A 26,002-nucleotide genomic window follows, 5' to 3' on the forward strand; every position below is an offset into this window, starting at 1 on the left:
TTTGGGTGAATTTAACTCATTTTTGTAGGCTTCTAAAGTTTTTCATGATGTTATCTAAGAAAGAAAAGTTAGTGGAAGTTTCAAATGATAGTTTTACTTTGGATGATCATGTATATAAAGAATGAAAAAATATTTTTCAAAGCCTAAAAACTTCAAATGCTAGTGGACCTGTCACTTGACTTACACAAAACCAAGTTGTGAGATCAACATGGAACTAAAAGACTTAGTATCTCAACCTTTTAATGATGGACTTATTTTTGAAATTGCTTATTAAAAATCAGATGTTACATTTATGACTCACTTAACACTTTTACCATACTTGAAAACATAAATTTATTTTGTTCGAAAGGACTTTTTTTCCCTACTCCATTTGAAAATTTCTTAAGCGTTAAAGGATATTTCATCTAAAATGTCTTTGTCTTTTAATAAAACAGAAGAAAGATTATAATGTTTTGCATTCTCCCATAACCAACTTTCACAGTTTTGACAATTAAGATCTAAAACTTTTGTTAAGCTACCACTTTAAAAAGTTTCAATCTTGTAATAACCCATATCAAAGCTGTTAATTTTTGTAACTCTTAGCAGTAAAAGCAGGGTACGTGAAAAGTAGGCTTTAAATTTGGCTTTTGCTTCTGAAAAGTATTCTAGGATTCTATATCACAAAGTTAGTGCTACCAAAATATTCCACAGAAAATGCCTAAATTGATTTCACAGATTTTAGCTTAAATGCAAAAAAGGGGCTGGTTACTGTTGTGTAAATAGCGATCTATCTTGCTTTACACATGCATACCTCTTTACAAGTACTTTTTTGCTTTTAAAATTGCCGGCCGCTAATTGCACTGAGTGGGAAAAAAAGAAGCTGCCCTTCAGTTGACTTAACCTACCAACCATACTGCTTCGTTTCCATTTTCATCCATGCAGATGTTAGGATTTCTGGAGGTACAATGCAACTTGCAGAGTAAGCTCGAAGGGCTTTCCTACATCTTTTCCTCTTATTCTTTCCCCGATATTTGAGTTTCAGCAGACACATGGTATAGGCCTATCAAGATCAAGTTTTATTGTGAAATCTCAATAGGAACCCATGTGAAATGCTACTTTATACCGGCCAAGAAGAAATGAAGATGTTCGGTTTTTTAAAAAAATAGCTTATGGTCATCTTTTGAGGGGATGGGATCTTAATTTTACAAAAAATCCACTTGGGACCTAGTCTTAGAATCTTGGGGTGATGGAACTGGGTTTTGGTTATTTTTTTTTTCCATTTCTTTTATATTTTAAAGATTTAGTAAATACATCTTTTTTATTTTCCCTCATTGCCTATGGAATGATAGTTGGGAATTCTGATTTAGTCTAGTGCTTGTATGAAATGGAGGCTACATCATATTCTGCAATACGTGGTTGTTTCCCTCACGCGGTCTTCCTTGCATTTTATCCAAAGCTAAGGTCTTGAGGAAATTACATTTAAGAAGATCCTATTTAACAATAGTATATATTTTAAAGACCTCTGATATGCAAAGAGCACAGAAGGCAGCTCCTGCATAAGACTTTTGTGTTAGATAGCGTCATTTCACTTGAGAATGTTTCTTCAAGTATAAAATGAATAGCACAACAGGTGGTTATTTCTAAGATCGCTCTAAAAAAATCCTGACTCATCCCAAATAAAACCTTGTATTAAATTGGGACCACAGAATTCAGATAGGTCTTTACAAGAAAGAGAAAGTATTACATGTTAGAATCTCCTAGTAAGTCAGATTTGGGAAATAACCCCGCGAATACCTTGAGCCTGTGGATCTGCTTGCAAATCTCAAGATTGCCCAGTTTTGATTATGAAAGTCTCCGAAAATGTTTACGCAGTAGAGTGTTTCCTGTTTCCGCAGTTAATTTAACGTTTTTTTCTTCTTTTGGTTCTTGAAACGGATTTCCTTTATTTGCACCAGTTTCTTTTTCTTAGTGTGCAATTTCTAGAGTTCTCACATGAAGACTTCACTGTCAACCTTGTCTTCATCAAGTCGACGACATCAAGTCATTTATCACTGCAAAAGCTGTTCTAGGATCCTTGTGAGTTTTCTGAAGAAGTTCAACCGCATGTGGAAAACTCATCCCGAAATTTCATTTAACCCTCCAAATAAACAGTAAGGACTCAGTAAAACTTCCAATGAGTTAAATTACCCCCATTCTTCTGGACTCTTAAAATATACCTTCCAGAGACTTATCAGAAAGAACTTCCAAAAATAGCAGGTGTCATTCCCCCAGAGTCACCTACATTTCAGTAAAAATATTACTTCTTGCTCTGATTGCTGGGCCATCCTAAAATCCAACTTCCCAGAGAACATGCTTTCAAGTTCGGTGCCGATTTGGTGCTCACAATTCTGCCCCCTAAGTCAGCGAGAGCTCAAACTGAGAGAAGAGACTTCTGGAAGGCTGCGGACCAGGATGTTCGGGAAGCGCGTGGAATATTGAGAATATTGAGAACGAATGGGAACGTTACCGAGATGGATAAAGACGTTACTGGAGATTGAGAAATCTGTCCAGAAACTACAGTGTTTGGTCTAAATGCCCCCCAAAGTGGAAGACGCCCAAACAAAGCCGAAGACAGGAGAGCACTGCGCGGCTTGGAAGAAAAAGCGGGGAGCGAGGATGACTGGGGTGAGATGGGCAGCGGCTTAAAAGAAAAAAAAAAAAAAAAAAGAGGAAAGAAAGGAAAGTCTTCTTATATTCTGGTGCCCCGCGGAAAGGGCACGGGACGACCGCCTGGAGAAAATGAGCTCCCTTTCCCGGCCGCGCTGTCCTCTCGGTCAGGGAGCCTGTACCAAAAGGGCACGTTAAGGAGGAAACCGCCATTCTCCCTGTCCTTATTTTTCAACTAGCCGCTCTCGGAGGAGTGTAAAGAGCTACAGCCCAGACCTCGGTTGCCACGGCGCCGCGGGGGCTCCGCCAGGCCCTACATGCGAGCCGAGGCCGCGGGGCGCCGGGAGGCCATTTTGCGCGTGCGCCGCTCGCCTCGCGCCGCTCTGGGTTCGGCGGATTTGGATCCCGCCAAATTTGAAAGCAAGATTCTCAGGCCCCACCGGCTTGGGAAGCGGCGAAAAGAAGTCGTTTCTCCAAAGTCGGAACCTGTGGCAAGGGGCGGCGACAGTGGGGTGCGCGAGGCCTCACAAGGTGGCCACCTTCCTGCCGAAGGCTTGCCCACTGGGCGAGACATGGGCAGGTCTGCCGGGCCGCGGGGCTCGGCGACCGCCCCCGGGCCTCGAGCTCAGCGCGGATAGGACCGGACCCCGGGGAGGGGGAGGCCGGAGCGTCGCCCGCGAAGTCCGCAGACGCGCGTCCTTGCTTTGCCCTCCCCCCCCCCCCCCCCCCCCGCTTCAAACCCTATGCCCTTTCTCCTTCAGCAACAAGGTGTCCTTGCAGTTTGTTTTTACTGGATAGACTGCCAACTAAATAACAAAACGTAAAGCTGCCATCTTGAAGGTTCCTGAGGGCCGCGCTTCGAAGGCGGCGACGGGAAAGGCCAATGGTTCCAGTCCCCTGGGTCTTAGCCGGGTGACAGTGTCCAGGATGGGGTGGCTTCGCGGCAGGAACCTCAAGATCTGGGCAAAGGACCGCACCTTGAAGACCCAAAGGCGACGCCTAAATAGGTCTCGGGGCCAGGCAGACCTGGGAGGTTTGGCGCCCTCGCGCCCTCGGCGGGGACAGCGGCTGGCGGTTCGCGGCTTGGACGTCGCCTCTGAAAGACGCCTGGACGCAGTGGGTTTCCGACAGAGCCTGCGCCGGCCGGACCCCCAGGGTATAAAGGCTTCTCTGACCCGGGCCTCCCACTGGCTACCCAAAAGCCGGGAGAGAAAGGAACAACCTGCGAAGGGTAGTCGGGGTAACGGCAGAGAAGTGAAAGCGGCCTAAAATGGGCGACGCCGAGCGAGTCCTCTTTATCAGCGCAGCAGACTGCAGGAGCCGCCATTTGGTGGCGGATTTTGGTATTTCAGTAGCACGTTGTGCTGAACGTCACAACTGGCTTGTAAACGTGGCAGGGTCATTTTTAAACCGCGCTTTTTAAAAATTCAAAATTTCCCCTAACCTTCCCCCTCGGGGGACACTGGACGCCCCTCCCCCTCTCCCGGTGGGCCGCTCCGCTCGTCCCTCGACCCGGGGCGGGGAGTGTTTCCTCGGGGCGACGGCGGCCTCCACCCGTGCCCAAAGGCCGGAGCGAAGCGTGACGGAGCCCAGCGCACACCTAAAGGGGTGTTTTCCTCCCCGTTTGTTCAGAGACCTGGGCGATTGCGAGCCCGCGGCTTTCCTCTCCCCAGTGCGGAGACTCTCCTTTTCCCGCGGTCGTGACGGCGTTGTCTTCTCGCGGGCGGGCATCGCGGCCCTGGTCTCCCGCCTCACACCTCTCGGGCGTGAGGAGCCCGGGCCCAGACGGAAGGAAGCCACCCGACGAGAGGCGGCTCCTCTGGGAATGCCGGGTTAGGATCCCTCGCTCGAGCTTCCAGCTCTCCCCGGAGCCTTTCGGGGGCCGGGAAAGCTAGACAAATCCGTACAGTGCCAGGAGGCCTGGGGTCCCTCAGGGCTGCCGGGTCTTCGAGGGTTTCCATTAAAAGCCCCCGAAGCGTGAGGCGCCTCCCGAGAGGAGAACAAAGGGCCAAAGGGTGAAGGCGAGGCGAGTCCGCGCGCGCAGCAGCCCTTTGCTCCGCCGGGCTCGGGGTGGGGGGCGCTAGCAGGGCTGACTCCGGCCTGGAAAGCAGCCGGTGGCCGCTCGGCAGAGTCCGCGCCGCCCCCAACACTCCCCGGCGGACTGAAGAAACCCCAGTCTTCGAGCCTGGGCTGCCATGTTGCATTCACAGAGGGCGCCAGTAATTTGACGCTTCCGAGGCAGCGACACCCCCAACCGATGAGCCCTTCTGCCCTCCGTGCCTCCCAGCTGCGGTCAAAGCCCGAAGGGACCGCAGGGCGCGGGCGGGAGCGAGGAGAGCCTTCTGGGCTGCCGAGCCGGCGTGGCGGCGGCGCCGCAGCGGCTTCCCCTTAGCCACCTTCCTTCCAGGGGCTGCAGGGCTGCGCGCTAGGCAGAGGCTCGGTTGCCAGTAGCAACCACACGACGGCGATCCGCAGCCAGGGCCGCCGCCGCAGCCGCTGGTACCGCTGCATCCTCGTACACCTCGGGGTCGAGCTTTTGAAACTCTGGGGGTTGCCCTCGTTGACATCCCTCGCCCCCGCTCGGGGTCCTCATCCTCCGGTACCCTCAGCTCGGAGCAAAAGCCCGCTCCCCTGGCTTGGCCCTGCCCCCACCGCAGACAATAGGGGCGGCTCGGAGAGCACGCTGCAGCGCGCGCCTCGCTGCACAGGCACCTGAGCCCCCGAGATAGGGGCGCTTTGCTTAGTCCCTGCCCCAGGTGCCCTGGTCTCCAACTTGAGCTGAAATGCTTTGTCAATGACCAGTCTAGTAGAAAGCTTTTCCTGACGTCAGAAATAAGGATGGTGGTAAAGAAAGAAGTCAAGGCAAGACGCCCTCTCCTTTTCTAGTAACATGGACACAAAGAAGAGCTTACGGTTCTATCTGCTCTTGGTAACAGTGGATTTACTCTGGGTTAGAACCACAGGAAAACGCTACAGTCTTCGGTCTATTTTGTCTACCACGAGTATTTAGCGTTTGTTCCAACATCACGTCCAATTACTTGTTATGCAAAAGTGGATGGAGCATTTCCCTCTCCATTTCATTTGATGAACCACATCAGCTCTTGGCAGTGTAGACAGAGTGGTGTGATGTATTTAAAAAAAAAAAAAAAGATTGACCTTAATCCTCAGGAATCTTTCTGCCTTTCCTAATATCTGTGGTTCTAGGACACTGATTTAATTTTTTTAAGCAGAAACTTTAGTATTTTAAACAGGTTTTTATTGAAGAAAAATCTTCAAAGTATCCAGGTATCCAGCACAGTATTTTATTTAGCTAGTAGGGTAACTTGGGAAATACGTGCATTGCCAAAATTTCTTCACTCTTGATAACTGTCCCTTCTTTGAATAGTCATTAAGTTAGCTGAGTGTTCTTCAAGGATTAAAATTTCATGTAAATCACAGATATGCTGAAATTTCTAAGTTTAAAGCGCCTAGAGGACAAGCACCTGTCTTATAAATCTTTGTGTGCTCCAGAGTCCTTTTAACACAACTCAACAAATATTTAAATTTCCAGAGGATTCCAGAAGTTCGACAACCCTTATTTTTTTAAAAAAAAAATTACTAATAACTACTATAAAGCTTGGATACCTTTAATGAACTCGGTAAAAAGCTTAACATTTTTCCAAGCTAGTGCCATTAATCATATATTCTCATTCATGCATATTTTTACCTAATTTATTTCAAATGTGGTAGGTTGTACTAAAATTATCTGACAAATGTTTCCAGAATTCTAAGGAAAATAATAAATTGTATATAAGAACTAGTAACTTTGGTATTTTCTCACTTAAGTGTCTGAGAATTGGTTAAATAGCCATATGCAAGATGAGATTTTAAAGTGGCTTTCATAGTTTCACATGGCACAAGCATGACATTAACTTTCTTCATAATTCAACAGGAATACTTAAGGGGCTAGTATGGGATGTTGCAAATCTATCAAGGCAATCAGTGCATCTTGAAATATCCTTTTTAATTTAAATCAGCTTTAAAACATACTGAAAGTAGTTAATATGTCTTAATTATATCTGATGGTAAACTTAAACCAACACACATCTTCAAATGACTCTTAGGTATGATGTTTTAAAAGGGGTTCACTTTCAAGCTCCACAAAATGTCAAGTTCTTAAATAAGACAGTTTACTTCAAAGAAGAAAGTTAGCACTACTTGGTTCCTGGAGGCAACATAATGACCTGTAGCTAGCCCAAACACCCCACCACCACCTTAAAAATAGGAAAGCAAGGCTTTAGTGAAAAGTTCCCTTCTACGGTCTTTCAGGAAAGAAAAGCTCCAACAACTTGCTCTGGACCAAGTTAAAGAGATTATCTCCCTTTTTCATTACAACTGTGTCTTTCAGTGAATTGAAGGATAAGATCAAAGTGCATTCATATTCATGTGAATTATCGCTATTGACTTGAATAATGATGGATTTCATTGTTTTATTTAAACTGAAACCAGGAATGCTGCTTTTGAGTCTACACCCCTAAGGCTGTAGAATTTCTTCTGTGAGGACTCAAAAACCAAGCAATTAGGTCTGACAACCACGTCATTTCCATAATGTACTTCCGTACAGAGGGTTATTTATTGGAATTGGTTACATTTCTATAGAATCTTACCACGCAATTTTTGACTCCTTCCCAACCTTCTGGGTGTGGGGGAGAAACCCTAAGTTTAATAAACATACTACCAAAATACTTAAGTGTAAATCGTACTGGGAAGATAAAGTGATGTTGAGAAAGCATTGAGTTCATGAGTCAGAAAATTAACGTTATCAGTAATTAACTCAGGACCGTGTTTTTGCATTGAACATGATTCATTACAGTTTGTTTTCTAATGTAACTGAAGAACTTGGTCAGAGTAAGCTTGGGAAAATGTGTTTACCAGCTGCTTTCTAAATATGCCTCGTGACATTTTTTCCTTTGGAGAAAAAGGTTATGAGATGCAAAGGACCCCACTCACTTTTACCAAATGCTCATTCTACTCATTCACCTATTAAAATTCTTATCATTCTGGAGGACACCCCTAAGGAAATTAATTACAATAAAGTAAGTTTACAACAGAATAATATAAGCATTCTTTAAAATAGACTTAAAAATGTATTTCATGGACTTTAATATACCCAATTCATATAGGTTCTCTAAACTGAAGGAGAGACTCTAGTGCAATGCAGTCTACTATATTACCATGGTCTGCAGTGGGTTCTGGGGATATCCTTTCCCACAAAGATAACTGATACCAGTTTCTTGGTATCACTCTAAGTTCTTGCCTTACATTTAAAGCATCATGCATAAGCATCACTTTTAAAAATCAATGTTTTTTAATCTAACTGTGCTGTGAGAAGTCTCTATCTTCACTGTCCCCATTTGGTGTCCATAGTATTGCAAGACACTCTTTAAGCCAAAAGTTTGCTAGTAAGTTTGTTTCTATTTGGGATTTGGCCATAAACATTCTGGCATTATTTGTATACTTCTAAGTTTATTTGTAAACTTTCAAGAACTTTACTCTTGATTTATAAAATGATAAGCAATCACATATTCTTTCACCATAGGCTCTATTCACTTCTAGAATAAAAAGCATTTCTTTATAATTCATTTTCTATCTTGCTAATGGGAAAGGTACTGGTATTTTCTTCATATAGGTGGTCATTAATCTTCCATGTTATCCATATGAAACCTTTATTCTTCACTTAAAAATAAATATGGGGTAACGTCTGAGTAAAAGGCAAATTAAAATAACCCAGCCTTAGCAATATTCAGGTTTTTCTCTGGAAGTTCAAGAAATAAGATGACAGGAGTTGTATTTTATAGCTTACTCCGGCTAACGAGAATGCAAATTTTAGTGCAATTATCTCTTCTTAAAGAATGAGATGCTGTGCCACCGCGTCTTACAACCTAGTCTATGTTTTAGCGGAGCTCACTCTCAGCTCTGATAATCTCTGTAGGGGAAACCGACAGGCAGAGTGGATAAACAGCCTATGCCATTTTTGTAAAAGCAGAAACCTTGAACTTTTTCTCTCATTACTTTTGCAGTATTTTTGAGGGGTCAGAGCATACAGTTAGTTATTCTTCAGAGTAATCAATGAGCAGAAGTTTTGGCTCCGGACTTGATATAACAAAATGACGTCAAAAATTTTAAAAAAATGAGGCTCGCACATGCGCAGTGAGGTATGGCTTTTTTCCCCCCCAAATAAGCTTTTGGCTCTTCCACCGGCCTCTGGGATTTGGCCTGCACCACGGGCTCTACGGAGCTGGCTGAAGTAAGGTGGTGCAGGGTTCCCACACCCCACTCGTGGCAAAAAGAGTCCGAACGTCCTTGCTCCCCGCAACGGGGGCGGGGGGAACTCCCTTTAGAACTCCCGGTAGGAGAAAGTCAGGGAGAAGCAGGGCCGACCGGAGCGGCCACGGCGAGTTTTTCCGGCTGCGCCAGCGCTGCGGGGCCTCGGCTCCGGGGTTCAGGTCTCCGCCCGCTCCCGGCAGGCCCCCGAGAGTTGGCCACACCATTCCTGGGCCCATGGGTCAGTCGCACCGCGCGGAGGTTCGGCCGGGACCTCTCCGTGAGAGCCTGTGTGGCGGTGCGGTTCTTGCTGGAAGCCTGGCCCGGGGAAGCAAAACGAAAGGATAGAGGCCTTCTTTTTCCTGCAACCTGCCCCCCCGCAGACGCGGGTTCTGCTAGACCCGCGGCCCCTTCCCTCAAGATACCCGGGCCCGCGGCCCGCGGAGCTGTGAGGATGCACACAGAGTGAGACTCCCCCCACCCCGCCCCCACGTCGCTCGCACCCCTGGGCTTCGCAGCCGCGGAGCGCGCAGCTGGCCCCGGGAGGCCCCGCGGTAGGGAAGCAGCCGCGCCGAGCCTGCGCCGCGCTTCCGCACTCGCGCCCTCGGGCGGGACGCCCCCGCCTCTTCCTCCCGCCTGCACCCCGGAGCCTGATTCCCCGCGTCCCCTTTTCCGCCTATCTCAGCGATTGACGGCGGGGCCCTCGAGGGCTTCTGAGCCAAAATACGGCCTGACCCCAGCCCCAATCGGTTCCCGGCTCCCCCTCCCTCGTTAGAAACCGAGCAGAGGGGCTCTTTGGAGTTAGAGAAATTGGGACTAAAGCCGAGAAGGTCCCGGAGTACTGCATTCTTCTTTCCCCCTAGGACCCCAACACCCCATCAACGCTGAATACAGTTGCCTGCCGGGACCAGCGCCGTCGAGCCGGGAACCCGGCGTCCACCCGCCTGTGTCCAGTTATGCGGTGCCAGCCAAAAACCTTCAGCTCCTGGCTGGCGGAGCAGCGGCGCAGCCGTGGCTGGACCCGCACCTGAGGGGTGCATGGGCCGAGTCCTCCCAGGTCCTGGACCGCATGCAGGCGGGGTGGGCTCCTGGGGTCCTTTCCTACGTGACACTTTACATTTTTGTCTACTGTAGCCCGTTCTAATAAAAAGGTGGTTTAGAACTGTATCTACCTTTTCTGAGACAAGTGCAACAACACCAAGATTTTAGAGATGGGGGAGGGGCGCATGTTGAGAGGGAGTGGCTGACAGACATCTATGCCAGGGCGCTTAGAGTTTTCTATCTGGTGATGCGGGGTTTGGGTACAATTTTTAAGGAAAACTCACTTCCTTAAAAAAGTATTCACATCACGCACACACACAGGTACACACACCAAGCAGCAATAATTTGTTCTTTTTTAATGCATGTCCCAGTGCCTATTTCAGAATTCTACATTAATAGCATCCATTTTTAGTATCAATCACTTTGTGCTATAGGGTACCTTTGGAAGCGAAATTATTTGTGCATGCAATCCCCCTAAGCATTGTTTACTTTGAGAGTGGAAAAGATGAGTTCAATCTTTGCATCCATTGAATTACTGGAAAATAAAACATGTACAGGTGTCTCCTTAGAACTTTGGGCCAGTTCCATCACCGTCATCTTAACATCTTATCGACCTTAACACTAAACCTTAAGCACTTTAAAGTTTAAAATGCAAAGAAATTATTTTAAAGGACTTGAAAAAACGAAGAATAGGACATAAGACAAATACAACCCAAGCATAGAAATGTTAATCTTCCCTTCCTGGATAGGACTGTTGGAGTATCTTCTGCAGCTGACAGACCTGATAGCACAAACGAATGGTCTGCTGAGAACTAAATGCAAAATCCTGATGTTTCTCCCCAAAAGAGTGCCAAAGCAACATTTAAGAGTCATATGTTTGCTCCCATCATTATAGATAATGTTTTGAGTCCACTAATTTGGTTATGGGGTATGTAGTGTTTTTACTTTTAATTCAAGTATGAAATATAGAGTTGTTACAATAATTTTAGATTTGTTTTTTTGCAAAGTGATTATTGTATTCTATAACTTAAATAATAATTACATTCAATTGGCAAATGAATGCCTATTTAAATGCTAATACTATATTTTAATTATTTGGGGGAGGAGGAAAGGAGATTTCATATCTAGATAAAACCCAGCTAATTTTTCTCAAAAACAAGAATCCTTTTATTATTCAAGTGATGTAGATATTCTCATTTTCTTCATGTTGGTTACCCTATATCCCTTGTCTTTGCTTCCAACGCACTTACATGGTTTAGAGCAATTATAGCTCTTAAAACACAGGCAGGTGGTGGTATACACTTGTTGAATGAATTAGTACTTTGTTTACAAGTCTTTCTCCCACTGGATTTCATGTGCTAGAAGACAGGCACATTCTGTTATTAGCCAAGTGTCTGGCATACTTTGATACTTAATATGTGTTTGGCTTGATAGAGGAATATATATATAGACTTGATTCACCTCAACAATTTTTAAAATGTGTATGTTACTATCTAATCAGCACATGTAAAGCCTTAACTTTTAAGTTATTCAGCTAGAAGCTGAAGAAAAAAAAATACATGTATGGTAAAATTAGCAAAATTTCTTTTAGGCATATGTAAAATATATTCCCATGATAATGAGATTTTTCTGAATTCCCAAACCAGATTTTAGAGAAGTAGAACAGGATATTTAAACTGGCTTTATAAATGTTGCCTTTTTAAAGTCTAATTTTCATAAGTAAAAAAATTAAATGCAAAAGTGATTTTAAAGTTACACGTGGCTAGCTTTCTACAAAAGGAGCCAAAGTCATCCAAACAAATCTTTTATAGAAACACTTTTGCAATTTGTTCAGATAATGTGTTTCATCCTCAATCAAATGTATATTTTAATAGGTCAAGTACATTGTACAATAGCTGGTACTTTAAGAATAGTAATCTTAAATAGCACTTTAAAAAGAACCCTGAAATATCCCTTTAAACAGTTTTCTTTCTCACTACTTGTTACAGTTGTATATGTGATCATGGGGCATTCAATTAACTTTGTAAAACAGAATGGTATTTTACTTTGAAGTTAGTAAATTGAAAAGTGGGTCAGAAAATATAGATTGGCTTTCTTGTCAGTAAAAGTAATCTGCCATTTTTTGTATTTGAATTGCTGATAAAGATAATTCATTATATGTATTATAATCATTCTGCTGCATTTTTCTATTTAATTTTAAATACTTTTTCCCCAAAAATCTAGAATAAAGAGCAAAGATCTAGCTTCTTTAATGTGTCCAATTTCAGATATAAAGTAGGAATCCTATATTATGCTTTATCAGGAATACAATTTAACCCACAGACATTGTTAATGATAGATATTCAGAATCTATTGTTAAAAATAGTTTACATACCATTTGAACTTAGGTTTTTAAACTTTGCAGCATTCCATAAGTAGACCTGTATAAGTAATATGTTTATAGGTTTAGACATCCTTTCCACTATCAATCTCCTATCTCAACACTTTTAAAGTAGAAAATCATAGTAAAGCAATTACTAAAAATGACAGCTTGGGTAACTTAGGAGTGTGAGTTGTTCAAGGACTGAAACCAAATATGGAACCTCTTAGTTTTAAGGGGATTTTTAAAAAATTATTCAACAAGGAACTGAAAACAAAATTACAATGAAGGTTTTATTTGCCACTTTAATTATTTGCTCAATCTGTTTCCCCCCACATCTCTAAATGGGAACATACAATAACTTTAATTTTAAAAGACCTGTTTCCTTAGAGAAATGTGGAGATCATTGTGTGAAACGTTGGAGTTAGGGAAAGGAATTGTATTACTGGCTTCTGAACTGCGGAGCAGAAGACATGCACCTGTTCTGAGGGGTAGCAGGGACTTGACTGAACACACTTACTCCCCTATTTTATTGCTGGTCCATTCCCCAACTATCTGGGGCTCCACCAAATATCAGGATTTCATCAGAGAGCTCAAGTCAGAGTGAGAGCTTAAAGATTATTATATAGGACTCACTCCAAATATGAGAACCCGCTAAGTTTGCATAATCCTTTCTACTGAAGAAGAGATATCAAGAGGTTTCTTTCCTGTCTTGGCACTACTCAGCAGCAGCTGTGGCTATCTATTCCCTTGACACCTGGTGGAATTGGACGTTCTCATGGAGAAACACTTAAAGTTGACACCTGTCATTGAAACATTTGTACAGTTTTCAGGCAAGCTAGAAACTGGTGATAGACTAAGTACTTAATTTCTGCTAAAAGACTCTGGGTAAAAATTTAAACTTACAAGGAAGTCTGGTTAAGATAATGTGAATCAAAACTTTCCAGGTAAAGATTCTCCTTCCCTTTCTTTTGGAAATGTCATTTAGCAACAACATGAAGCTTAAGTTTAAATGACAAGGACAAATGTTTAAAAATCACAGAAGTGAGGAAACAAGCAAAGTTGGTGGTTAGGTAGAACAAAGTCACAGAAGACAGGACATTTACCATATTGTTCCCCGTCTACTTTTCTCATTGAATCTCTAGGAGTGCTTATTAAATCCTTTTAAAGCAATATGCCTAAGTTAGGAGTATAGTTGTCTTCACCCTCCAGGAATCCTGAAACCAGAATTGTCCGGTCCATGACAGCTGGATTAAAGGGGAAAACCCATTCGGCGTTGAGGACATTGACAGCGCATACTCTCAGATCACACCATGTGCTCTGGGAGATGTCTTTTGACCGTCTAAGCCAGGACGACTCCACTGACGTCGTTTGCTAGCCTCGTCGCGCTTTAACGGGTCTCTCCGGGGGTGAGGAGGAGCTCCCCCTCGCCCGGACCGAGTCCACGGCGCCGCCCGGAGACCTCGCGGGGGCGGGCTCGGTTTGCAAAGGGCCCTAGGCTCCCGGCGGACGCCCCGGACGCCCGGCAGGACCGACGGTGCCCGATTCTCGCGGCGGCGCGGCGACCCCGGGAGCCCCTGCGGGCGTTGATCCCCCGGGGCTGGCCGCCTTCGCCCGACGCCGGGTGCCGCGGCCGTGACGTCACGCCCGGGACCGGCCGTTGCCGCGAGACGGCCGCGTTCCGGTTCCGGTCGGTTGCCCGGGAGACGCGGGTACACAGAGAGAAACGGCTGCCGTCGGAGGCCGAGTCGTCGCCGCGGTCGCCCCCTCGGCGTTCTCGCAGGCCGGGAGCGGACGGGCCGCGTCGGCGCCGAGCTGGTCGCGGGCGGAGAGCTGCCGGCGCCATGAGTCAGAGGCAGGTGTTGCAAGGTGAGGCCCGGGGCGGGCGGCGCCCCGACGGGCGGGCGGCGGGAGCCGCGGGGGCACCGGGCCGCCTGCTCCTCCGTGTGTCTGTCTCGCCCGCAGTGTTCGAGCAGTACCAGAAAGCCCGGACGCAGTTCGTGCAGATGGTGGCGGAGCTGGCAACCAGACCCCAAAACATCGAGACGCTGCAGAACGCGGGTGAGTCCGCACCGATTCCGCGTGGCTCAGGGCCCCTCGAGCCGCTTGGCCCGTCGCTCCGCACCCCCGGCCCTGCCCCGCCTCTTCCTGCACCTCGGGCTCCTAGCCACCCCGGGTGCGCAGCCGTCTCGCCCCTTACCTCCTTCCCCACAGCCCGGCCTTCCCCCGGCTCGCTGTCGCCCGGCTCCCCAGCCGACTGAGCTTCTGGAGAGGGGCAGGGTGGCGTCGGCAGGACGGCGTCCCTAAGTTCTTCCCATCCGCCGCGGAGACCGCGGAAGCAATCATCCTTTTTAGCGGGTCTTTTTGGGTGTGAGGCCAAGAGGGTGAAGCTTCCAGATTGGTGTGAGAGGGGCCCGACATCCCTATTTCCATCTTTACCGCAACCAGGCAAATGTCAAGTTGAAAGTTAAGGCCAGAAGAATTGCCTGGAAGTCATTTTACGTGAATGGGAATCTACCTTAATCAGACCCATTTTATCCGGGTGCCCTTGCTTGTCACCCTGCCTTTGATCACCTTCGACTTCCTCACACCAAAGGAATTCCAGAGCGGTTGACACATTATTTCTCGCCTTGCATTAGTGAAAGGGCAAAGATTTGCTTGAATAATTTCTAAGACATTCAAAGTAGGTAAAGTGCTAGCCTTTAGAAGTTCTTATGGTGCTGTCATTCCCCCTCCTCAGTCCGAAATCATGCATACTCTAGAAAGAGGAAGAGAGAGTGTGTGATTTGCTTCTTATCAATTAACATAAACAGATGGAGAAGATAATGGGGGATTAAGGACGATTCCACCGCCATCTGAACTCAAAGTCAGGCAGCATTTCATCACTACTGTGTCATAAGAAGTGTTCAACTTGTAGTTTATAATCTTTAAAACTCATTTAAATTAACACGGAATTAAAAGAAATTTAAGGACACATTGACAGGGCAAGAATGTTTAGAAATAATGTTTGCTCTGGTTTCTTTGAGGAGAATTACTACTGCACCTAAATGAAAATTTTTTGTGTTGCTGAGAGGGATTTTGGTGTTTATTCTTTGTATGTTTCTCTTGGAGGGGAGTATATTTATAAAAAGTGTATTTGATAATCGTGTTTTAAAACTTATTTTGAGATAATTATAGATTTACATGTGTTGTTAGACATAATACAGAGATTCCTCTGTACCTCAAAAATGTGGCATGATATCACAACCAGGATATTGACACTGATAAAAATCCATCCATTTAATTCAGGTTTCCCCAGTTCTGCTTGTACTTACTTGTGTGTGTGTATGTATAGTTCTATACATTTTTATCCTGTGTGTATCTACCATCACTATACTTAAGATACACAACACTTTCATTACTGCAAGGATCACTTTTATTGTCCTTTTATAACCACACCTACCTTCCTCTTGTCCCTAACCCTGGACAGCCACTAATTTATTCTCCTTTTGGAAATTATAAGTTGATCATCTTTTGTTCTGCAGTTGTTTCATGTGGATTAATTACCTTTCTTCTGCATGTATGTATGTGCTTACGTGCATGGATATATATACTCCCCAAACTACCCAGAACAATGCTGGACACAAGGTTTCATATGTATAAGTTTATTAAAGAAAATATAAATTTATTAGAGCATATTACATTTTTAAAATTCACTTAACTTTTAGTTCTTCCCCCCACTCAGTCCTACTCGTCAACGGCTTTTGTGAATGAACACTTATTATTTACAAATATTTAATTTCTGAACTATAGGTAAACAGCTAAACTAAAACTTTTTAAAAGATTTTATTTATTTATTTAACAGAGAGAAAAGGAGAGCCAGAGAGTGTGCACAAGCAGGGGGAACAGCAGGCAGAGCAGGCAGAGGGAGAAGCAGGCTGTCCGCTGAGCCCTATGCCTGACTCCATCCCAGGACCCTAGGATCATGACCTGAGCTGAAGGCAACCGCTTAACTGACTGAGCCACCCAGTCATCCCTAAAACATTTTTTTAAAGGGGAAAATGAGGGGCGCCTTGGTGGCTCAGTTTCTCAGTGCTTTTGGCTCAGGTCATGATCCCAGGGTCCTGGGATCAAGCCCTGCATCGAGCTCCCTGTTCAGTGGGGAGTCTGCCTCTCCCTCTCCTTCTGCCCCCTCCCCTACTTGTTCTCTTTCTCTCTCAAATAAATAAAATCTTAAAAAAAATAAAAAGGGAAATGACTGACATTTAAAAAAAATTTGATACTGTAGTATGGGGGTATAAGTAATACTTAAGATACAGGATATCACGTTTTAGTATAATGGTAACAGGTTATCTCTTCCTGTAAGTGTACAATGTAGAATGTAGTGTGGAATTTAATCAATCCAAACCATTAGGCTAAATGATCACCAAAGTATAAGGGACCTACATGTGACATCTTGAATAGCCACCTATTTCCACTTATGGTCTGGTTTATGAAGGAATTGAATACAATAGTAATATAACAATGTTTTGAAGTTGTCTGTACTTGACCAATGTTGACAGAATGCTAAGATTTTTCTTTTCTTGAGGAACTTATTTCAACATATTTCATGTTATCTAGATTTGATTTAAGCACGCCTTTAATAATTTTAAATAGATATAGCTAATGAATATTCCAGTGTATTCTTTTGATTAGAATAATCCTTCAGCTTTGTTATGAAAACTTAATAGCCTATAAACTATTGAAATGGTTTGTTCCTAAAAAAAAGACAAAACCAACATGGATTTAAAAATACTTTTGAATGAGCCATAATATGGCTTTTTTCAGTCAGATGACTTCATTTTGATAACATAAAATACTAATGCATTTTATTTCTGACTTTGACATACTCTCTACATCCCTGGGAAGGTTTTGTTTTGTTTTCTCATTTATCTCCCTAATAAACTGCTTAAGTAAATATGTATCATGGATCTGAGATCAGGGGGAAAACATTTTCCATATAGGCATCATGATAAATCAGTAATTCACTTGTTAAGAATTTTTTAAGTCATTCACTGTGAGAGGAACCTCAAAGGTGAAAATTACCAATGGAGTTTTATTTCATTTTAAACCTCTGATCTTGTCCATTATATTTTTGATGTGCTAATAAGAATATTTGCTTTATTACATATGCCCAAAGTAATTACTAAAGCAAACAAAGCATTGCATGATATCACCATCAGAGTATTTGGACAAAAGAAGTTTGATTTCTAGCCAGAATTGTTACTAGAAAGAACAGTGTAAAATGTGTCTATAACCTGGAGTTATTTTTTTCTTACTGAGGTTTTACTCCTTCTAAATCAAATATGTACAGGAATTAAAAAGTTTAGTGTTTGTTATAAAATCTCTTTATGCACCCTCCAACCCTGTACTCTTGAACCATTACATCTTGCAGCTATTTAAAAATAAATTTTGATACGTTCCCTCTTTTAATAATCAGTAATACATATAATGCATTGTAAATAGTAGAGATAATACATTATTACTTCTAGCATTGTAGAATTTCAGCAAATAGAGGTGATTGTTTAGTTATATAATGTAAGTAATATGTTTTGTGGCATATTGGACAATCAGGCTCTCCTAGGTTGTTTAGAAAATCTTTTATAATAAGCTAATATTAAAAAGTCCAAGAAATTTGTTTTTAAACTGTTTAGCTATATAAAATGAACTTTCTGAAGCAGCTGTTTGTGTAAAAAAAAATTAGGGTAAAATTTAAATTAACACTTTGTAATATTTAACATAAAACCTATAGCAGAACAAAAAACATGGCTAAGCACTAGAATAGTAGGGAGAGAGAAAACTGCATAACCCTTTAAATATGCATCTCTATGAAGCCAATTTGCAAATTTAGGCTATTTAATGAGTTTACAATTCAAGAAAATAATATACACTGACAAAATTATCTTAAGTTACATGTGTCTGGGGCAGGGTGAATGTGTTCAGATTAATGATTTAGCACCTCAGTTTGCTGAGAAGGAAAAGTCTGTGGTAAGCATTTATAATATATTTAAAACATAGCCTGGTAGATACAAGTACCATGATTCTCTCACAAAACCCCACTGTTCCAAGGGATATTGAAACTGAAAAGATAATTAGTAGAGCAACTTCAAAAAAACTTAACCAAATATGCTATTTAAATTTCATGAATATAAAAGGAATCTTGGACTTGTGAATGCACGATAATTAAAGTACTGATCTTTTTTTAAAAGATAGGGATAGTGGGTTTTATATTTTGTTTGTTTGTTTTACATATGCTTCAGCGGAAAACATTTGAGGGAACTATAAAAATTCTGAACTTGTATGCACCTAATAATATGTCCTAAAAACAAGATCATTCAGAATTTTATTCTGTGTTCCCAATCGTTGTTCCTGCATGGACATTTATAATATAGCCAGGGCTAGGATGTTCTTGTTTTCTTAGGGAAAAACATGATGATTAAAAAGGGAAAATCTAAGCTATGGATGAGCCTATAAGAGTGGGACTTAGAAATGGCAAGTTTGTGTGGGTTATATTTTAATGTGACAATTTAAAGTTTTTGAAAAGTTATTTAAATTTACTTCCTAATCCTCTTCACGTTTCAGTGTTTTTTTTCATGGCTTTTGCTCCTCTGACTAGAACCTTTTTTTGTACTTCTTTGTCTAATTAATTTCTACTCATTCTTTATGGCTCTGTTTAGATGTTGATTCCTCAGGGAAATCTTCCTTGAGCCCTCTCAGTAAGTTAAGTCTCTTGATTTATGCTTTCCTTGCTCCTAATATTTCTCTTTCATGATACGCATTACAGTTGTCATGATTTAGTTTCTGTTTACCCCACAAACTGTAAATCCCATTCCTAGCATAATTCTTAGTATAGAGCAGATATTCAACATATTTAAATAGAATGAAAGAAGGAGTAATTATTATTTTTTAAGATTTAATTTTTTTTAAGTAATCTCTATCCCCAACATAGGGCTCGAACTAATAGCCCCAAGATCAAGAGTCACATGCTTTACCAACTGAGCCAACAGGTGCCCCAGAAATAATTACTTTTCTAAGTGTTTTCACATCTCTTAAAAAATTAGATTCTTATAACAGCTCAGATAGATAGAATAGGTATCTTCCTTCTTTCTTTCTTTTTTTTTTAAGATTTTATTTATTTATTTGACAGACAGAGATCACAGGTAGGCAGAGAAACAGTTAGAGAGAGAGGAGGAAGCAGGCTCCCTGCTGAGCAAAGAACCTGATGCAGGGCTCCATCCAAGGACCCTGGGATCATGACCTGAGCAGAGGCTTTAATCCACTGAGCCACCCAGGTGCCCGAATAGGTATCTTCTTAAGCCCAAGAAAGGCTAGATAGTTGCCCTCATCACAGAGTTAGTCCTGGCCAGACTGGGACTAGATGTTTAATTGCTGTCTGACATTGCACTCTTTCTCTGTCACCTTGTAGGTATTAGTTAGCTATTTCTAGATGGTTCTAGGAGTTCCTAATGAATCATAATGTTAACCTATTAAAACAAGTCATCTCTTTAGGCTTTTGGGTACCAAAGGCTATCTCATAATTGTGTGTAATTGGCTTTTGAGGTGCCCTTGAAAACCATTATGGGAGCTTGAGTGAAGGCCAGATGCAGAGAACTAACTTTAATTGATAAGTATCTGGAGGTTTGAGGGAGTGGGAGTTGTATTTAGGGCGTACACTGGACTCAGAACTCTAGAGGACCTTCAGCTTCCTTTGACTTCTGAGGAAGCCTTATCAAGCCAAGAGCTCTTTAAAAGGATCCAGGGAAAAGTGTATAATCCACTGGAAGTCTCAAACTCAGATAATACTTCAGAGAGTTGTTGGACTGAGTCCCTGCTGAGATCAGGGAGAGTGCAGGGGAGGCTTCCTCAGAGCGCAAGGTAGTTAGCTGCCCTGTGACTGCTTTTTTTTTTTTTTTTTTTTTAGAGCATGGGGGAGGCACTGGATATTTGTTGGTTGATTTTATGTATGTCCCTTTGTTTTTTACTTAATCATGCTTTGTGTGAATAACTTTTACTCCATGTTCATTGAGGTCTGAACTTTGGGATTTCTTTTGAGTAGATGTACTGGCCCTAGCAGGAAGTCCAGCACCACCCTTGAGAAAAAATTTGGTCTTGCCTTGTAGTGGGTGGGATGGCCCCTCTGAATATGTCAGACTTCCCTAATTTTCAAAGTGACATACTGGTTTTGCCATATACTCCATCCTTTTTGTCATGAGGGTGGCTCAATTTTAAAGTTATTTTTTATTCAAGGGGCGCCTGAGTGGCTCAGAGGGTTAAAGCCTCTTCCTTCAGCTCAGGTCATGATCCCAGGGTCCTGGGATCAAGTCCCGCATCGGTCTCTCTCCTTGGTGGGGAGCCTGCTTCCTCCTCTCTCTCTCTGCCTGCCTCTCTGCCTACCTGTGATCTCTCTCTGTTGAATAAATAAATAAAATGTTTTAAAAATAAGTTATTTTTTATTCAAGTTTTGTTATAAGTCTAGGTAAAAAGAAGTGATATTTGTGGTGTATGTATGTGTGCATCTGTCTTCAAAGAAAATTATTTTTATCCGCTTTTCTGTATATTCTATTCCTGTGTCATTAGAATCACTAGTAAGATATATATAGACTAGCTTACATTAGTTTTCTATAGAATTGTCTTTGTAGAATTAATCTAATAATATGCCCTTTTTTGAGGGCTTATTAAAAAATACATAAATTTCCCTATAGCTTCTTTAAATCTATCATCGTTGCCCATTTTGATGTTAACAAAATGTTTTTTATATAAAGATACTCTCTTTTAGCCGACCAATTTTTATTAATTATTATGTGTCAGGCTAGGCCTACTTATGAAATTTCATGAAAAAATTTGTCCCTACTTTATTTCACAAAGTGGTTCCCTTTTTACTTTTGCTTCCAAGAAACTCAGTGATATGTTTAGAGTTCAGAATTGCAGCAGCTATTCTTAACCCATATTTTTGATAAAATTATTAGTTCCCATCCCTCTACTATATGGCTCTTTTTTTTTTTTTTGAGATTTTATTTATTTATTTGACAGAGAGAAAGAGAGGGAGCACAAGCAAGGGGAGAGGGAGAGGGAGAAGCAGATGAGCAGGGAGCCTGATGAGGGGCTCAACCCCAGGACCTTGGGATCATGACCTGAACTGAAGGCAGACCCTGGACAGACTGAGCCGCCCAGGAGCTCCTACTAGATGGTTATATCTTTGTGTATATATCTTTTAGAGAAAATTATCTCTAAAATTTTTAGAGTAAGTAGAGTATGAATAAAATATTTTATGTGAAGAAAGAATTTGATTACCTTCCAAAAGTGACCACTTTAAATACTAACCATGAAAACTCTTGGAGCAGATAATCCTTTTATAATTGCTATATTTATTCTCTACTTACCCCATTCATGAACATTCCAATTTTCTGCAGGCAGGTGGGTATTATAGGTATAAATCATCAAAGAGAAGTCACATTGACAAAAGAAGACAGGACTAATTTAATATTTGTAGTTCTCTAGAAGACTTCCAATTAAGATACAATTGTATCTATTTGGGGTACTACCAGGTAAAGGGTCAGTTTAAATGACCCATATACCAAAAAAAGAAACATGAACCTGTATTAACCATTGTTATTTTGTTATTTTTTATTTTTAAAAAGTTTCTAAAAAATCACCTTATTGAGATATAATTCACCTACCATACAATTCACACATTTAAGTGCAAAATTCAGTGGTTTTTGGTACACTGTTAATTTTTTTAGTACTCTTTTTTTTTTTTTTTTTTAATTTAAGAATCTCTACACCCACCATGGAGCTTGAACTCATGCACCTGAGATCAAGAGCGACAGGCTGTTTTCACTGAGCCAGCCAGGCACCGTAATGCATTGTTAATTCCTTAAAATTGTGATAAAATTTAACAACATTTGCCGTTTTAGCCGTTTTTTTTTTTTTTAAATTTTATTTATTTGACAGACAGAGATCACGAGTAGGCAGAGAGGCAGGCAGAGAGAGAGAGAGGAAGGGAAGCAGGCTCCCCGCTGAGCAGAGATCCTGACACAGGGTGGCTCCTCAAGACCCCGGAGCCATGACCTGAGCCGAAGGCAGAGGCTTAACCCACTGAGCCACCCAGGCGCCCCCATTTTAGTTGTTTTTAAGTGTGTAATTCAGTGGTATTAATTACATTCCTAATGTTATGCAGCCAGCACCACTAACTCCAGAACTTTTAAAAAGTCACCCCAAACAGAAGCTCATTTTGTTTTTATTTTAACTAAAATTTGCCTAAAAAGAGAAAATTGCACATCAAATTTCACAATTTGTTCATTTATCATTCAACATTTATTGAGGGTCCAAGGGCCAGATGGATACTTAGATGCTGATCGTGCAAAAATAGAAGGCATAGACTTCTTAAGCTTCCTTAAGGAGCTTATTTGCTGAAGGAGCGATATGTAAATACTGTTTGATAAGTGTCTATTGCATAGACATATGGAGCACACATGAAGGGTGCCTAACTCAAGCTTTGGAGGGGTACTTTCATGGGAGACTTCCTGAAGGATATATTATCTGGCTGAATTTTGTAGGAGTTAGCTAGATGAAGAAAACTGTATTCAGGTGGAGGGAACATTATGTGCAAAGGCACAGAGGCAAGAGGAAAGGTGGTGCTTGATAGAAAAGTCGAATGTTTAGATAAGGCAGGAGCCTCTTGGGATAATAGGGCTACAGAGGGGCCAGGCAATGGCTGGAGAGGAAAACAGGTTTACTTCTGAAGGACCTCATCCAAAGTTGGATTGATCCTGGAATTGATAGAAAGCCATTGAAAAGCTCTTATCAGAGAAATGAAGGGATCCATTTTGTGTTTCTGAGAGATGACTTTCACAGCAGTGTGGACAATTGATTGGAGGGAATTAAAACAGGATCGGGAAGACCCTGTGCCCATATTTGTTATAGCAGTCATGCCACTTAACAGATGTGTAGGATTTGTGACTTAGTAGAATGGGTGGGGCAGGTGAGGTGAGGGGAGTTCAGGGGGCCTCACAGTCTTCTGGTTGCCATTCATTAATGGAGAAGAGATAGAAAAAGCGGAGGAAAATAGTGATTTCATTCCCTAATAGTGTTGAAGTTGAAGTGTCTGGGATATCTACGTGCCAGTGACTAAAGTGAGCGATTTGTCTATGTAGGGCTCTGGAGCTCACGAGAGTGATCTTGGCTTGGAAAGAAATGTTTGGACATGTGGAATTTACATGTTCCTTTGAAAACTATTTTAAAGGTCCATCTTATATTTCTTCATGTTATTATAAACATGTAAGTTCCAATCATTTTATCTAAAGTATCATGTGAATTGAGCATGCCATAATGTTTGTGATCTGCGTACTTAGTTGAAATCTCACATATAGACAGTGGTGGCTATGACCTAGTCAGATAATTGCACTGGAAGAATGAATGAAATTTTGGTTTAATGCAGTAATCATGGAAGAGAACTACAGTAATGTTAATGGTAGAATTAAGTGAATTCAACAGATTATACCCTTTTTATGCATTTGAAACCTGGCACATACAGGCTATTTTTCATTGGCAAATGGACTGTGATTGATATTGGGGAGGAGAAACAGGAGGGCATAGATGCTAGAGTTATAAAATATTATCTATTTCCTAGGATTGTAATGAAGATTGATTGGTTAATATTTTAAATTTCTTAGGGAAGTCCCTGGTACATGATAAATGCCATGTAAGTGTATGTTAGATCAGTTAAGAAATACCTACTGTGGGAGGTGCTTTGGTGTCTCGGTCAGTTAAGGGTCTGCTTTCGGCTCAGGTCATGATCCCAGAATCCTGGGATCAAGCCCCTCATCAGGCTCCCTCCCACTTTGCATTTCAGGCTGGTGTGAATTTATCATGGCTTCTTCAACAGTCTGCAATAATCATGCATCTTTTGTCCAAGCCAGAAACTTGGAAGTATCACTTATTCCTCCCTCTTCTTTACAGTAATCAATTTGTCTTGTAAATATCTAGACCTTTCACTTTTTTCTTTCCCTTTGCCGTTAGTATTCTCCAGCCTATGCTCACATCTGGCCTACATTTGTACAATAGCTTCCTAAGTGGTCTTCCTGCTTCCCAGGTTGTCTCTTTTCACCCTTTCTTCCTAGGGTAATCAGTGATCCTTCTTTACAAAGTACAAAAACACTGACGTTAATGTTCAGATTAATTTCAAAATCCTTAAGATAGTTAACTGGGCTCTTCAGTACTTTTGTCTCTGTTAATCTCCTAGCATTCTTTCCTGACTCTGCTCCCCTCTTGTACTATGGTCATACTGCATTCTCAGTTTTGTCAATGTATCAAACTCTCTTGATTCTGAGCTTCATTAATACAGTTCCTTCTGGTTGGAAAACTCTCCAGTCCTTCTCTTCTACATTCCCTCCAGTCATTTGAGCAGACGATCTGTGATCTGCCTGAGAACCTTCAGATCTCCACTTAGATGTCCCTTTCACCTTGGGTGCCTTCCTTGTGTCTGTCAAGGCCTAGGTTGGATGCTCCACTGTATATTTGCAAAGCACCCGCTACTTCCCTTTAGTTGCATGTATCATGTGTTACATTTATTCATTTCTCTTGACCACTTTATAAGTTCCTTGAGGTCAAGGATAATTGGGTTTTCAATACCTTGTATTTTTTTTTTAAGATTTTATTTATTTATTTGACAGACAGAGATCACAAGCAGGCAGAGAGGCAGATAGAGAGAGAGGGGGAAGCAGGTTCCCTCCTGAGCAGAGAGCCTGATGCAGGGCTTGATCCAAGCACCCTGGGATCACAACCTGAGCCGAAGGCAGAGGCTCCAACCCACTGAGCCACCCAGGCGCCCCTGTACCTTGTATATTCTTAACAGATATTTCTTGAACAATGAATAATTATTCATTCCATAGTAATTCTAAAATACATGGTAGAAAGGGGGAAAGGGGAAGTTATAGAGTATTTATTAGGGGACAATGAAAAGTTCTGGAATTGATAGTCGTGAATGTTTGATCAATTGTACTTAATGCATACCTTATTGTACACTTAAAAATGGTTAAGATGATCAATTTTGTTATGTATATTTTGCCACAATAAAACAAAAATTTTAAAGATTAAAAAGCAAGGTGAAGAGGTATCCACAGTAAGCAGAAATCTTTACGAAGACTTATGTGGATCCAAAGGCCCAGTTTGCAGGTACCTGTTTTTAAAGAAACAAAGTTGGGATGTTAACTATCTTTATAAAGCACAGCAGATTGAGGTAATATGTATATAAACTACAGACATGTAATATGAGAATGGGAGTTTTTTGCTCTTGGAAATGTTTGATATTTCCTTCCTGATTTATGTCTATAGTTGGTATACACAATCAAAGTAATCAGGCCTATGTTGTGTTAAAAGAAATTAAAGAGTTGTGATTATTTTGAGGCTTTTTTATAATCTCTTCCACTAGATTATTAGTTTCTTGAGGGAAGGAACTGCCTTTGCTCAGGTGTGTAATGCTATTGCTTGCCAGTTGATAAACAATGATCTATTTTTCAAATGAATGTCTGGGGACAGGGTCAGCAAGGTTGTTTTGTTGTTGTTTTTGTAACTGGATTGAAATGTAGATATTACAAGCAATGTGTCCAATATTGGCACCGAACCAAGAAAGTAGAAAAGAAACTCAGAGCTATAAAG

General features: G+C 42.0%; 1 protein-coding gene across 2 annotated transcripts in view; it reads left to right on the top strand.

Annotated features, from left to right (window-relative positions):
• The first annotated feature begins 14,012 nt into the window (after positions 1 to 14,012).
• Positions 14,013 to 26,002, top strand: part of SPAG6 (sperm associated antigen 6) — a 63,361-nt gene continuing 51,371 nt past the window's right edge. Inside the window, exons 1-2 of one of the 2 annotated variants that reach the window (XM_032349606.1) lie at positions 14,013 to 14,197; positions 14,294 to 14,389. In XM_032349606.1, coding sequence (XP_032205497.1) covers positions 14,173 to 14,197; positions 14,294 to 14,389 — 121 coding nt within the window. In that variant the 5' untranslated portion in view covers positions 14,013 to 14,172. The remainder of the gene's footprint in view (positions 14,198 to 14,293; positions 14,390 to 26,002) is intronic. The other variant, XM_032349605.1, reaches the window with a different exon arrangement.

This window comes from Mustela erminea, chromosome 6 (genome assembly GCF_009829155.1).
Source record: "Mustela erminea isolate mMusErm1 chromosome 6, mMusErm1.Pri, whole genome shotgun sequence".
Lineage (NCBI taxonomy): Eukaryota > Metazoa > Chordata > Mammalia > Carnivora > Mustelidae > Mustela > Mustela erminea.